This window comes from Centrocercus urophasianus, unplaced genomic scaffold (genome assembly GCF_019232065.1).
Source record: "Centrocercus urophasianus isolate 14NV4802_14NV808 unplaced genomic scaffold, USGS_Curo_1.0 seq_2, whole genome shotgun sequence".
Classification (NCBI taxonomy): Eukaryota; Metazoa; Chordata; class Aves; order Galliformes; family Phasianidae; genus Centrocercus; species Centrocercus urophasianus.
In genome coordinates this window covers 7739122-7752101 of record NW_024884755.1, presented here as the reverse complement: position 1 = coordinate 7752101, position 12980 = coordinate 7739122, and the positions used below count along the sequence as shown (strand labels likewise).

At 43.0% G+C, this 12980-nt stretch overlaps 2 protein-coding genes across 18 annotated transcripts in view; one reads left to right on the top strand and one right to left on the bottom strand.

The window, feature by feature from the left end:
- The window catches only part of SLC7A10 (solute carrier family 7 member 10), a 37683-nt gene extending 28932 nt beyond the window's left edge, over positions 1–8751 (top strand). The window contains exons 6-13 of the mRNA XM_042821759.1: positions 42–167; positions 1357–1510; positions 2896–3019; positions 3115–3218; positions 4296–4392; positions 6832–6981; positions 7323–7500; positions 8454–8751. Of these exons, the coding sequence (XP_042677693.1) occupies positions 42–167; positions 1357–1510; positions 2896–3019; positions 3115–3218; positions 4296–4392; positions 6832–6981; positions 7323–7500; positions 8454–8572 (1052 nt within the window). The 3' untranslated portion in view covers positions 8573–8751. The remainder of the gene's footprint in view (positions 1–41; positions 168–1356; positions 1511–2895; positions 3020–3114; positions 3219–4295; positions 4393–6831; positions 6982–7322; positions 7501–8453) is intronic.
- LRP3 (LDL receptor related protein 3) overlaps positions 1–12980 on the bottom strand; it is a 212708-nt gene that overhangs the window by 166530 nt on the left and 33198 nt on the right. For 16 of the 17 annotated variants that reach the window (XM_042821441.1, XM_042821457.1, XM_042821443.1 and 13 more), the window contains 2 exons: positions 12205–12319; positions 7350–7462 (listed from right to left, as the gene is read on the bottom strand). The gene's annotated coding sequence lies outside the window, so the exon portion shown is untranslated. The remainder of the gene's footprint in view (positions 1–7349; positions 7463–12204; positions 12320–12980) is intronic. The other variant, XM_042821440.1, reaches the window with a different exon arrangement.

The following is a 12980-nucleotide window of genomic DNA, read 5'->3' as shown; positions in this document are numbered from 1 at the left end:
ACATAATTTCATTTCACTGAATTCAGTCTTTTGCTCTCCAGTACTCCTGACCTGGGTGAACAGCTCCAGCGTTCGATGGGCAACACGCATTCAGGATATATTTACAGCAGGAAAACTCTTAGCCTTGGCCCTTATCATTACTGTGGGCTTCATACAGATCTTTAAAGGTACTCTGTGAGACAGCTCCAACACGGGTATGGTACTGTTGCTACACTTGCTTCTCTTACCCTCCTTACAAAGCAACCCAAAGGGACTGCAGGGCTGTGGAGCAGTCTCTGTGCTGCTGATTGGGCTCTGGTTGCTGCAAGTGCTCTTGGGCTGGAAGGAGCTGGAGAGTGACATCCCACACAGCAGCTGTGTGTCCTGGTGGGAAAGCATTTGTCTTGAGTGCTGCTGAGGGATTTATTCCAGGCACAGATGCAGTGGAGGTTTATCCTCTGTGTGACAGCTGTACATGGAGTCATGAAAATGATGGCACTACAGAGAAATGACCTGTATCTTCCCTAAACATATTCCTTTCTGTCCTGCATTGTTGGTTTTGATGAAGGAGAAGTGCATCTGAAGGTATTTTAGAGTGATTACAGAAAATTTATGACTCGTTGCATGGTCTTTAAATTTTAAAGTACTTTGAGTGCAAACTGATAAGCAGTGCTGGGCCCCATTCAGGAAGACGCCAAATTCATTTTGGGCACAATCCGGTTTCCTATGTCCTAAAAGTCACTTGTAACATTGAGAACTACAAAATACCACCTTCTCAAGATGTAAAAATGTCTGACTGAATCACCAACTTAATGGAAAGCAGAGGGCACAAAAGGCTCGTGACATTTTTATCATGTCTATGATGAGTCATGCAAAGAAAGATGAAATATAGGGCATTTAGAGAGCAGGACTATTTCTCAGTGATAACAGTTTCACAGTCTTGATAAATCTTCCAGCCCCATAGATATTTTCCCGGTAGTCCTACTAAACAAAACCAAGTTCTTGCAAAAGTAGACAGCATTAGGAACAGACAGGAGTTTGCCCCATTGCAGAGCCGCCCACCAGCAGTGTGTACAGAAAGGCAGGTAGCAGTACGTCGCAGCAGCGGTGCCAGCACTGTGGCAACTAGATGTAGAGCAATGACTGTGTGTGCAGAGCCCACTGCCTCCCCAGGACACCCTGCCACAGAGAGCACCATGAGTGCAGTGCCAGCCCAAGCTGACCTGTGGGATATGAAGAGCACAGAGTCTCAAACCCAATCAAGCAATGAAAAAAAGGGAAAAAAAACACCAAAATTTCACCTATTTCCTGGTGTCTCTGGTGGGCAGCACTTCCCTCAGGGGAAGGCGTAAACTCTTGCTTGTGCTTTCTGTGCAGGAAACTATGAAGAGCTGACACCGAGCAAAGCGTTCCATTTTTGGATGACTCCATCCGTGGGGCATTTAGCATTAGCTTTCCTTCAAGGGTCATTTGCATTTAGCGGCTGGAACTTCTTGAACTATGTAACAGAAGAGTTGGTTGATCCTCGCAGGCAAGTATCCCTTTCCACATCACCCACTTTTTTTTTTGAAGTGCTGAGACATTCAAGCCACGTGATAACATCATTCATCTAATAAGCTGCAGCGATATCATGACATGTCCTATAGGACTGGTGTGGCTAAAGGAGAGGTTTTTTGTTTGGAATGCAAACAGGCTAGTTAACGAAACACCATGCTGAAATTAGGAACAGACTGTACAAAGTATCAATTCAATTCCAACGACCTATGGACAAAGCAATGTCATTGTGGCCCTGACCAAACATTCAGTGCATCCTTAGCAAAAAATCAGCCGATGAGACGCCCCACACGTACCTAAAGGGAGAATCACTGTCTCTTGTTAGAAAAATGTTGGGTTCTACTGCAAGTCACTTTGCTTTTTCACCCAAAGGGGACATTATACAAAGACCTGAATGAGAAGATGGGAAGGCACCTGACCCACAGGCAGCACTCCCTGCCCTCCACCTGTACCATAGTGCAGCTGCACAACCTACCCCAGGAGTGCCCCGTGTCAGCTCTCTGGGGGCTGTGTGTGTGGGAAGGAGGTTTGAAATGACCTCGCGCTGGCAGGCGGGGGGAGCCAGAGGGAGAGCAATTCTACTTTAATAAAGCAAAGCTCAAACATTTCAAAATTTCTGAGATGATAAAGAGGAATGACGGATGCTGAGAGCAGCTCTTGGAGTGTATTTGTGGGCATGCCACGCACACAGCAGTTAAACAAGGAGAAGTTCAACGCTTGCACAGCCTGGCTGGGAGTGAATGAAAGCTGCCGTCTCACGAGCAGCCCTGTGGAGGCCTTTACACCATTGAGTGGGAAAGCGCACGCCCAGGACCTTGGCAGGAATAGAGAAAGATCAGCAATGTGCTCCCTCCAAAAACAGCAGCACTGTAATGGGTCACCACAATTTCAAACCTGAACAATGAAAAGTTATGACTTTTATAAGGCAAATATGGCCTCAGTTGAGAAATAAAAAGGAAAGGGAGGGAATAGACTTAAATATTATTATTTTTGCAGCCTCTAAAGGGAAAATAGAATATAAAAAACTGATTTGGTACCAAAAAAAAAAAAAAATCTTCCAATTTTTACTAAATCCAATCAGGATCACAAAGATTAAAGTACTTTTCTTCTGTTTGTTTTTTAACTTTTTCCAAATGTGACACAGAGACAAAAATGCGTTACTGCATTAGATAGAGATTTGTTCAGCTGCCCACCTCTAAAGAGGGCCCTGAACTGGCAACTGAGTAAAATATTCACTCCTGGAAGGTACCACAGCATTGTAGCAGATGAACCTGCACAGCTGGTTGAGTGCCCCAGGCTGTTATTGTGCTCTCGCTGTGTATGACTGTAAATTCTTATCTACCCTCCTAATTCTTTTATTAGGAACCTACCTCGTGCCATATTCATATCCATCCCATTGGTGACATTTGTGTATACGTTCACCAACATTGCATATTTCACTGCCATGTCACCCCAAGAGCTCTTGTCCTCCAACGCTGTGGCGGTAGTAAGTAAACCATTCCCTGGATGTCTAAAATACACTTTGATTTCAGTTCTGTGCTTTGCAGTGTATTTCAGTTTCTCTGCCTTCTGTTGCTTTAGACATTTGGTGAAAAGTTACTGGGCTATTTTTCCTGGGTTATGCCAGTCTCAGTGGCCCTATCTACATTTGGAGGAATAAATGGATACCTTTTTACCTCATCAAGGTTAGATGGAGTACAATTTTATGAACATTATCTAATTTGGGGAGGGGCTGTTTTAATTTGATTTGCTAAAGAAATGCTAGCTAGACATTTTGGATGTTATAGCATGGTGAGATCATTGTTGGGAACATTGGATACATTCAGTTATGAACTGCTCTTTTTCAATCAGCAAATGTAATATTGAATCACAGAATCTCTTGCAAAACAATCCTTATGAGCTACTAAAAGCATCTGCAGATGTGAAATAACTTGCAGTAAGAGCCAAACACGGCTTTAGTATGGAACCAAAGCAATTTTACATCAATAACGTTCCAGTAGCTACAAGCTAAAGTATGCTGGAAAAGGATTTGCAGGGCCGGTTCAGTTCCCAGTTACAGGCATCACTCCCGCAATGAAGAAGCTCCTTCCAGGCAAGATGCTTTGTGTGCACACTGATGATAGCAGGACCAGGATCTTCAAAGTCTATTTGTATTAATTGACCTTTCTGAACACCATTTAAAAGTTATAAATTTTTTTTTAGAGGAAACAATCCAACTCTGAAGTACCTTGGGAAAATTATTTATCTGAGCACTTCCACAATTATCATGAGATACAAGTCTGAATGCATGTAAAAGTGAAATCTTAAGGCACATGAAACCTTAACCAATGCCCTTTTGATGCTGGAAATATTATCTGTGAGATTTTTGGTGCCTTAGCGACACATGGCTGATCATCTCACAGCTTCCCTGTTCATGGATAAGCAGGCAGTGCTGCTGGCAGATGGGGACTGGCAGACTTCAGTTCTCATCCTCAGAGATAATTGGGCAACTTAGATCAGGTGATTTCACAGGTGACATTAGCCATTAAAGGCCTTCTACGTGGAATGATTTAGATGAAACAACTTACACCAAGTTATTCACAAATCTCTAGTGGAAGTGAGAGCCACGCTATGGTCTCCTCAGCTTCAAACCAGCAGCCAGAGAGCAGCTTCCTTCTACTCCAAAACCCATGAGAGCAGTTGAGATTAGAGACATTGTACAGCTAGATATTGAAAAAGCTGTTTTACATGCAGTGGATTAGTGCTCCTATTCTCATTTGCAGGTTATGTTTCTCTGGTGCCCGAGAAGGCCACTTGCCAAGCTTGCTTGCCATGATCCATGTGAAATACTGCACACCCATCCCTGCCCTGCTCGTCTGTGTAAGTTCCGTTGTCCCTGCCCCATTGTTCATCCAAGAAGAGGAGAAAATGTTCTGAATGTTGGAAGGTTTTGGCTGGTTAGGCTGCTGTTTTCCTGCAGGAAGATCTTTTTCTTTTTCTTAGACATTGTGAATTTCCACGATATTAATGACTGATGGAAGTCGTTATTTGAAACAAATACCCAGTTTTAGCAAGAATAGAGTTTATGAATATGTGATGAACAGAATACAAGATGTTTTGTGGCAAAGAAGATATTAAAAAGCAAAATGACCCTCGGTGCTGCAGTCGCTGAGTGCACAGCCCAAGCAGGGGAATTCTCCCAAGGGCATCTGCTCAAAAAGTTGGCTGCATCAAAGCCAACTGCGGATTTGCCACTAATTTCAAAACAATGAGGATTTGATGCAAGATGCACTAAGATGCACGTTTGCATGACTCTCCTGGCTCTAACAGCAATTCTGGCACAATACACCCAGACATAATTTCATCAGATAAGCCTTCTGCACATTCCACTTTCTGGACAAAATACCTGCACAACTGAGGCTTATGGCATTCCCAGGGCTCAGTGCCTGACCACAAATATCTCGTTCACTGCCTGTACAGGATCTGGGGGCAAACCCCACAGCCCATCTGTTCTGCCTTGAGCAAACAGAAGGCGCTGGCTCCATCCCAGCCTCACGCCAGGCAGCTGAACTCTGCTGATGCTGACGAAGCAGAACTTCTTTGTCCTTAGAAATACATCAGCTCAACCAGCATACTGAGTTTCTGTGCTGTTTCACTGTGAAATAGCCATACCACAAGTAGGCTGCCTGCACCGAGCAGGCCTGATAAATCAGGCATATGTCAGCCTCTCTCTCAGTCTGCTCCAAACATTTCCCTTAAATTACAGTGCAAATTACAGAACCAACACTGCATATCAATTCATCATTTGAAGGTACTTCAATGCAGCTCAGAGTACATCAAATGCTGCAATGAAATATTAATTCCTTAACAAATAGAAATGTAAAAATAACGTAGTGTAGGCAGCTACAATAGCAAATGAAGTCAGACCTCAGGCAATCCTAATTAATACATCAGGTTCTCTTTTCTTTTTCAGTGAATTTCACCTGTTTTTTTCATGCAGAAAGCTTTCTTTGTACACAGAGAAAGACCTTTTTAGCATCATCAGTGAGAGCTGTATTTTTACTAATCCTTCCAAAAATGAAGGGTCCAAGCTAAATGCAAAATAAACAGACTGGGTTTTTTGCAAGACAGTGAAGTGACAGGCTCTCCTGCCCACTGTGTGTCAGGCTGCCGTCAGGCATAGTAATCAGGGGAGGAAACACACACTCCTCTACAGCCCAGTACCACTCAGAAATTACACCATTTGGCAAGCAGCTCTGACACAGTCATGTCACCTACACAAGAAACATCATCGCCCCAAGCGCCTTCAGTGCAAAACCTGTTAGTGGCAGATGTGTGTCTGCCAGCATGCACCTTCCAGAGGAAAGTAGGAAACATGTTACGCCACACTGGTATAGAAACACTGCCCTATTTTAAATGAATTTTATAGCGAGACAGCTCAATATGCTGAAATCACCTCCAACTCCACATAGCTTTGAGGATTTTAACAGAGGAATGGAGAGTCCAAAGGGTCATTTGATTGTGATGGTGCGTAATTACTGCTACCAGTGGGTACAGAACTCCTCCCTCCCTAGAGACCTTCGCTATTAAAATGGCTAATTAAGGAAAAAGAAGACATAAGCAAAAAGAGCCTGAAGTAACATGCAGCCAAATCCTGAAAGCTCTCTAAAGGGATCCGGACATCGCATTTCCCCCAGGCTTTGGCCACCAGCAGACAATGTTTGCAGGGTGAATATGCAGTGCGAGGTGGGGTTCATGCCTGGGATACCAATGGGCAGGTGGGGCAGGATCTGAGAAGCAACACCATGAACCCTGAACAAGCTATCCCAACTTCACAGTGTTATTCGGAAATAAAGTACAAACAAAAGTAGACATGTAAATTTCCACCATCTGTCTGCCAGTTTCTAACACGAGTAATGTTCAAGAGATTAATGATGTCAGTCATCTGCAGCATGAGCCGTGGGCCACTGGGAGGAAAGGGCAAAGCTTTTATTCTTTATAATACATACAGGACACCTGCAATAAGGTGAAGCACTGATCACAGACTATTAGCCTACAAGAAAACCCTCTTGTCTCATAATAGACAACTTTCTCTTTGCCAGAAGTCCTCATTGTAGGGTCCAAAAGGTTTTAAAACAGAATTTGGTGGAGTGCAGCCATTGAAAGCAGGTACAGAAGTGTCCAGCTCAGGCAGCACAGTAGGACAATAAGCAACAAGAGTTAAGCTTAAACTGCTTTTCGCTTTTTTGCTTGTTTTTATTGCTTTTAAGCTACCTTGTTAGTAATAATTCACATCAGATCACCTTTCTTTCTTTACAGTGTCTGGCCACTCTTATCATCATGCTTGTCGGAGACACGTACACACTAATCAACTATGTGTCATTTATTAACTACCTCTGCTATGGAGTGACAATTATAGGCCTGATCGTGTTACGCTGGAAGAAACCCAAAATCTTCAGACCTATTAAGGTGAAAATATTAAAGCTAAATCTCTTGGCTGCAATGCAAAAGGCATGGGAGGAACCAAAGAAAACCCTGTGTCCTCCAGTTGTTTTTTTTTTTTGTCTTTTTGAAGATCAGTTCATTTTCAGATGTAATGCTGAACTTTCAGTTTCAAACCATGCCCCAAAGCACCACTAGTGTAAAAACGGGATACAAAGGCTTCCAAAAACAAACTTGCTAGTTGGGCAAGTGACAGTGGCAGAAGAAAGGGGACACAACCCATGAGGCTCTCAATGCCACAGCTCTTGTTGCCAGCCCAGCGCTGCCCTCACTCTGCAGTCATGCTCTGCTCTGCTCTCTCCCTCCAGGTGAACCTCCTCATTCCCATCACTTACCTGGCATTTTGGGCATTTCTGCTGGTCTTCAGCCTATACTCCGAGCCAGTTGTCTGTGGAGTCGGACTCATTATCATTTTAACTGGAGTGCCCGTGTTTTTTCTTGGAGTCTACTGGAGAAATAAACCAAAGTGTGTAAATAGGCTAATAGGTAAGCATTGCTGATTTGGTGCACTTTTTGGGCCCACTGCTCATGGCCTGCAGAGCTCAGCCCCCCCCAATGCTGAGACCCCAGCAAGCTCAACCACTGCTGGCATGCACAGCCTTCAGACCCCCACACAAAGCAGGCCAGGTGCTGCCTATGGATGGAAATACTTCAGTTTTAAATTAGAAGGAATGGCGAGCCACCAGGCAGACAGGCACATTGCAGTCGAGCCCCGGACAGGAGGTAATAGATGTATTTTTGTGGCTGTTTGTGCAGGTAACTGCTTTCTTCATCACTTGCCATATTCACCTTCACTTGTGCCCCTGTGCGTGCCCCAGCTCACTCACCACAGCCTCAGCAACAAAGCAGATGCACTAGAGTATCACTTTAAGCACATAAAGACCAAACAAACCAAACAAAAAGAATAATAAATGACAGAACTCTGCCTGTCCCTCACCCTGCTCTCATCCCAGCAGCACTGCAGAACCCCTGTATGGCACGATGAATTATTTCTCACTCAAATAACAAGAAAGCCTTGCTTTTTCCCTCACATCACAGTGCACACGCTGCTTGTGATTTGGCTGTGCTTGGCTTGCAGCTGTTCTGTGGTGAGGACTTTCCCTGAGCAGGCGCAGCTGCCTGCCCGGCTCCCTCAGCCTCACTGCGACCACCGGGCACTGGCACGACCTCAGGGATGGCCCAGCGAGCCTCTGAGCAGCACAAAGGGCTCTTTGCAGTAAAGGGACATTCCTAAAGGCGCCTAATTTTAATCCACCTGCGTTTTGCAAACACCAATGGTCACCTCACTAGAGATAAAAGCAGCCAAAGGGAAGGCGGGCAGTGCGGAGAGGCCAAGAGCTCTGTGGGGAAGATGGCCGCCGGGTCACGCACTGCGTCACGCAGCGCTCGAGCGCCATGCCGAGCGCAGCCCGTGCTAACCGCACACTTGCTCCCTGCAGAGTCGGTGACGTGCTGGGGACAGAAGCTGTGTTTTGTGGTGTACCCCCAGGGTGGGGCGGCCGAGGAGCCTGCTGCCCACTGCCACCTGCCCGCCAGCGACAAGTCCCCGAGGAAATAGCGGAGCAGCCTCTGGGGCTTCTTGTTTACACGCCCATTTTTGCAAAAAGATTTTCTGGGATTTAAAAAAAAAAAAAAAAGCCTTAGAGAATAGTGAGCTACACACTTTATGGCATCTGTAGCTTTTAGTTTTTTCCCTAAGAAAAAAGAAAAAGAAAAAAAAAAAACAGAAATAAAATATGAAATAAGGCACTGGTTGTTTCTTTTTCGGCAGCACACTCGCTCAGCGGGGGAACGCAGCACAGCTACAGCTCTGAGATACTGATTCTAGCAGTCATAAGGGCCTGTTTGAGACTGAGAGACTGGGGCATGTGAAAGCATTACTAAAGCTCCCCATCACAAAACCAAAATGGAGAAAGCCAGGGGAGAGGAGATGGGGGCAACCCTGCTGCTGCCCCAGCATAAGTACAGCCCAAAGGATCATTTCTCCATAGGACAGCTGGTGGGCACCCACACAGCCAGGAGCAGGGGAAGCATGTGGGACAGGAACAGGCCGTGTTATTGTACAAAGGAAGCCGGCTTGAGCATTCAGACATCATTTGGTGTGATAAGGCCTCAAGCATCTTCATTTTTGAAACATTTTTGCTTGGGCTCCTGCACAACAGGGAGATCTCAAAAGAGCCAGGAAGAAAACCCAGCGCTACTCTTTACTATGAGTCAGATGACACTCTTCATTTTAATGGTGCTCAGAGAAGCAGCAAGTCTACATCATTTTCACATCAGATGCTCTTTAGAAAGTGTTTTGCATATTTTATTTGCAGCAAACACTTAAAAAAAAAAAAAATCTGGTTCATACATTCAGTAAATTCATAGAAATCTGCTGCTGTAGCAATATGGCCACTTTCACACCAAAGAATCTTTTGAAAATGCAAAATGCAGGAATAGCTCTAAGCAACATTTTGAATAGCTCCTGTTCTTTTGTAACTTTTGAAAAATAAAAGCTATCACATTCAGTTGCCTTGGTAACAGCCACAGGAATTTAATTCTTAAAGCAGCTCTGTGTTAGTGGCCTTGGTAGAAAAATTAGGGGTTCATTAATCTCTTAGTTTGTCAGGTACCACACATTGTACAAAGATTGAAGAATAGACTCAAAATATGGGGGTAAGTTCAAGGAAAGTGACTTTCCAATACAATGCATTTTTATCTTTAAATATCTGTCCATGAATGTCCAAGCCTAGAGATGGTAAACTGAAAAGAAACACAGTTTACATTCTCCTTCTATAAAGCTATTAATTGTAAGTCGTGAAAATATATATTTAGTTAAAGAAAAATGTGGCTTTGTGTGTACATATACACACACATCTCAGGTACCAATAGAAACGTATGAAACCTGTAACTGCTACCCAGGCAATCAAAGACTAAATTAAAGAAGCCACTACTTCTTTAGTTGCTAACTAGTTTGGGCTCAAATTTTACCTGACTGTATTTCAATGCTCTAAAACAATAAACATTTGCCCTTAGATCAGAAGGCTGAATTTAAAACAGGAGGGTTGGGTAGAGCTTATCTTTGAATTACATATCAGTCTCCAAAAGCTGTTTCAAGATGTCTCATTTCATTTTTAGAAACAGTTTCATCCGTGCTCCCAACATCATGTATGTTATTTTTTTAAGGCTTTGCAAAAGTTACTTCCTAGCGCACGCTATTTCAAGCCATAGAAATCAACATACGGAGCTTGGAAGACAAGTTCATATGCTGACTGAAATTTAGCAGCATGCTTAACTTTGTTCAGGTATGACTTTTTTCAAAAGATGAAACAAAAATCCCACAGAAGATGTAACTGCTATTACTTCTAAGCCCACTGAACAAAAGCAAAATCCCAAGACAGCCGACACTACAAATATGTCAAGAACGTTGCATGATTCAATGCAGAAAAGACAGCTTTTTCCAAAAGAAAAGTTTTGTAATTTTGAAGTGTTTGCTGTAGTGATACAACTCTTGCTGATTCTTGTTTCCTGCAGCATTTTGACGTCCCCTTTATTGATATGTAAATCATGATAACCTGTGTGTTAGCTTTTCTGAAGGAGAAACTCCCAAAGAAAACAGAGCGAAGAACATCTCCACCTGAGCTGCAACAAGTGCACCTTCTCCAGGTCATTTTCTGCAACTTTCAGACAATTTTACAGTCATCTCCATACAAAACAAATTGGCACCACCCTAGCTGAATTACACTAATAGCACAGCAGTGTTAAAATGAGTTTAAAGCTTTAAAAATCAATCAATTTCTACACAAACCTGTATTTTACATACTATTATATTTATGTAGCAGCACACATACACAAAGTATGAGAGGCTATAATGCAGAATACTCTGCTGTTCATTCTTTTAGTGCTGGCAATACCATTTGGCAAATTTCACAGTAGTAATAGAGGTAATGCAAATACTTTGAGCTCTAAGCATCAACTTTAAGTTAGCTTTTGAGACTGAAGCTAGTAGGAGCTGTGTTGGATTGTTCTTATTGCATTATCACCATACGATTATCGCAGATCACATTGTCATTGTGCCACGCAGTGCACACAACAGTGGGAAAACAGTCTGTCTCCCGAGAAGGATGGCATCCCATAGGCAACAGGAGCTGGGGGGCACAGGCAGGAGAACGCAGGACTAATGAGGCTGAGCTGCACGGCACAGCTGCTCCTGCAGGCTCCATTGCTCTCCAATGTTTTCATGACCTCGGTATGGGAATTGGCTGTTTCCACATGACTCCGGTACATCAGGCAAAAGACCTTGATCTCAGCAAGGTCCAGACAGAACACTCATATCAGTTCAGAGCTTTTACCCAACTCAGCAAGAATCCATGAGTCACTGTGTATTTAATATTCCACACACAAGCATATTAATTGGAAGTAATTTTATAAATAGGTATTGAAAGATACACAAGCAATCTTTCATCAGCAGAGCTCAATGATTTGCTGTCCCACACAATTTTCAGAGGTCTTCAGGAAAGATTTTCTCATCTTTCATTCTCTAATCTGCAAATTCTGGGAACAAAATACATTTTCTTTTTGGCTCTTTTGGGAGCCAAATGAATGACAAGACAAAAATTACTGAGCTTCTGAAGTATGCATCATAAATGAAAGCTTCATTTAATTTAAAAAAAAAAAAAAAAAACCAACAGGGTAAAGCCTTGCTTGGAATTTGTCTTTTCCTAAATCTGAGTTCCAACTGCTTTGGCTCCTCGCTTGGGAGCAGGCCTGTGTGTGGATCAGGGACTGTCTCCTATTACTAAAAGCAAAGCATCTTTTGTTTAATTTTAAAACTTCTCATTCCTCAACACTTCTCACCGTTGCTCTTACTAGGCAAGAAGCTTCCGCATTTGGACAAATGAAAAAGGAAAATCCAAGGAAAAGGATTTGAAAGCAGGCAAGGGACACTGTTTTTATTAGAGATCAAAAATAAATGTCTTATAAACCTGGGATAAGAGATAGGAATTGAAAGGAAGGAAACTTGGCACACCAAAGCAGGAAATGTATGAAGTGCAAAAAAAGGGAAACTTCCACCACTCAATCCAGCTAAGACTATTTGATCCCTGAAGACAAGAACACAAGAGCCAGAATCTGAAATGAGAAGGGTGGCTTATTTAACAATTTGCTATGTTAACAGACTAACAAGAGACATGAGATGAGGCATGCTACCTGGAAAGTTTGGGTCATGGACGGAGAGGCTGCATATAAATCCTACTGCCTGCTCGGGAGATGAAAAGACACTTCCTGTTCTTAAATAAGCAAAAGCAATTCTTCTCTCAAAAATCTGTTAAAAGAAATACATAAATTACTTAAGACTTTTCAAGCTAGCTCCTTGGTTTGTCACAAGATACATCTGTTGTGCTACACAGGCTTTCAGCAAACACTGCTGCAAGTGCACAGGTATCATTTATTACCCTGTCTGCCTTTTATGGGCTCTATTCATTTCAGCCAAGTTTACATCAGTATTAGGGTTGTAGTATTACTGCTTGTGTCACTGCTATTGAAGCTGAATTAGCACTTCATGGTGAAGGAAAGCAACCACCCTTCCTATGAGGTGAGGCACTGTCAGCCCTCTATATCAAGCTGTGCCCTTCTATCCTTCATGGTTATGGATGAGTCCTGATGACCACGAAGTCTGTACAATTCTCTACTACACAGATAAATACTTCCAAGTTTGTTGGCAGAAGTTTGCTCTACACAAAAGAACTCAGCTTATGCCTTCTACTAAAAAAAACAACCACAGCAGAATAGAGCCAATGACATAAACAAAAGACATAAACACTGGAGAGAGGAAGCATGAGCGAAACAAATACAGCCCCAGCAATTGGCAGTGAGGTGCTATGTTTCAGGAACAGGGTTTTTTGTCTGTTTTTTTCTCTGCAACAGAGTCATAAAGAATCATGTACTCCACAGCTATGTTTTGTTATTTGGGGTATATGTATGCA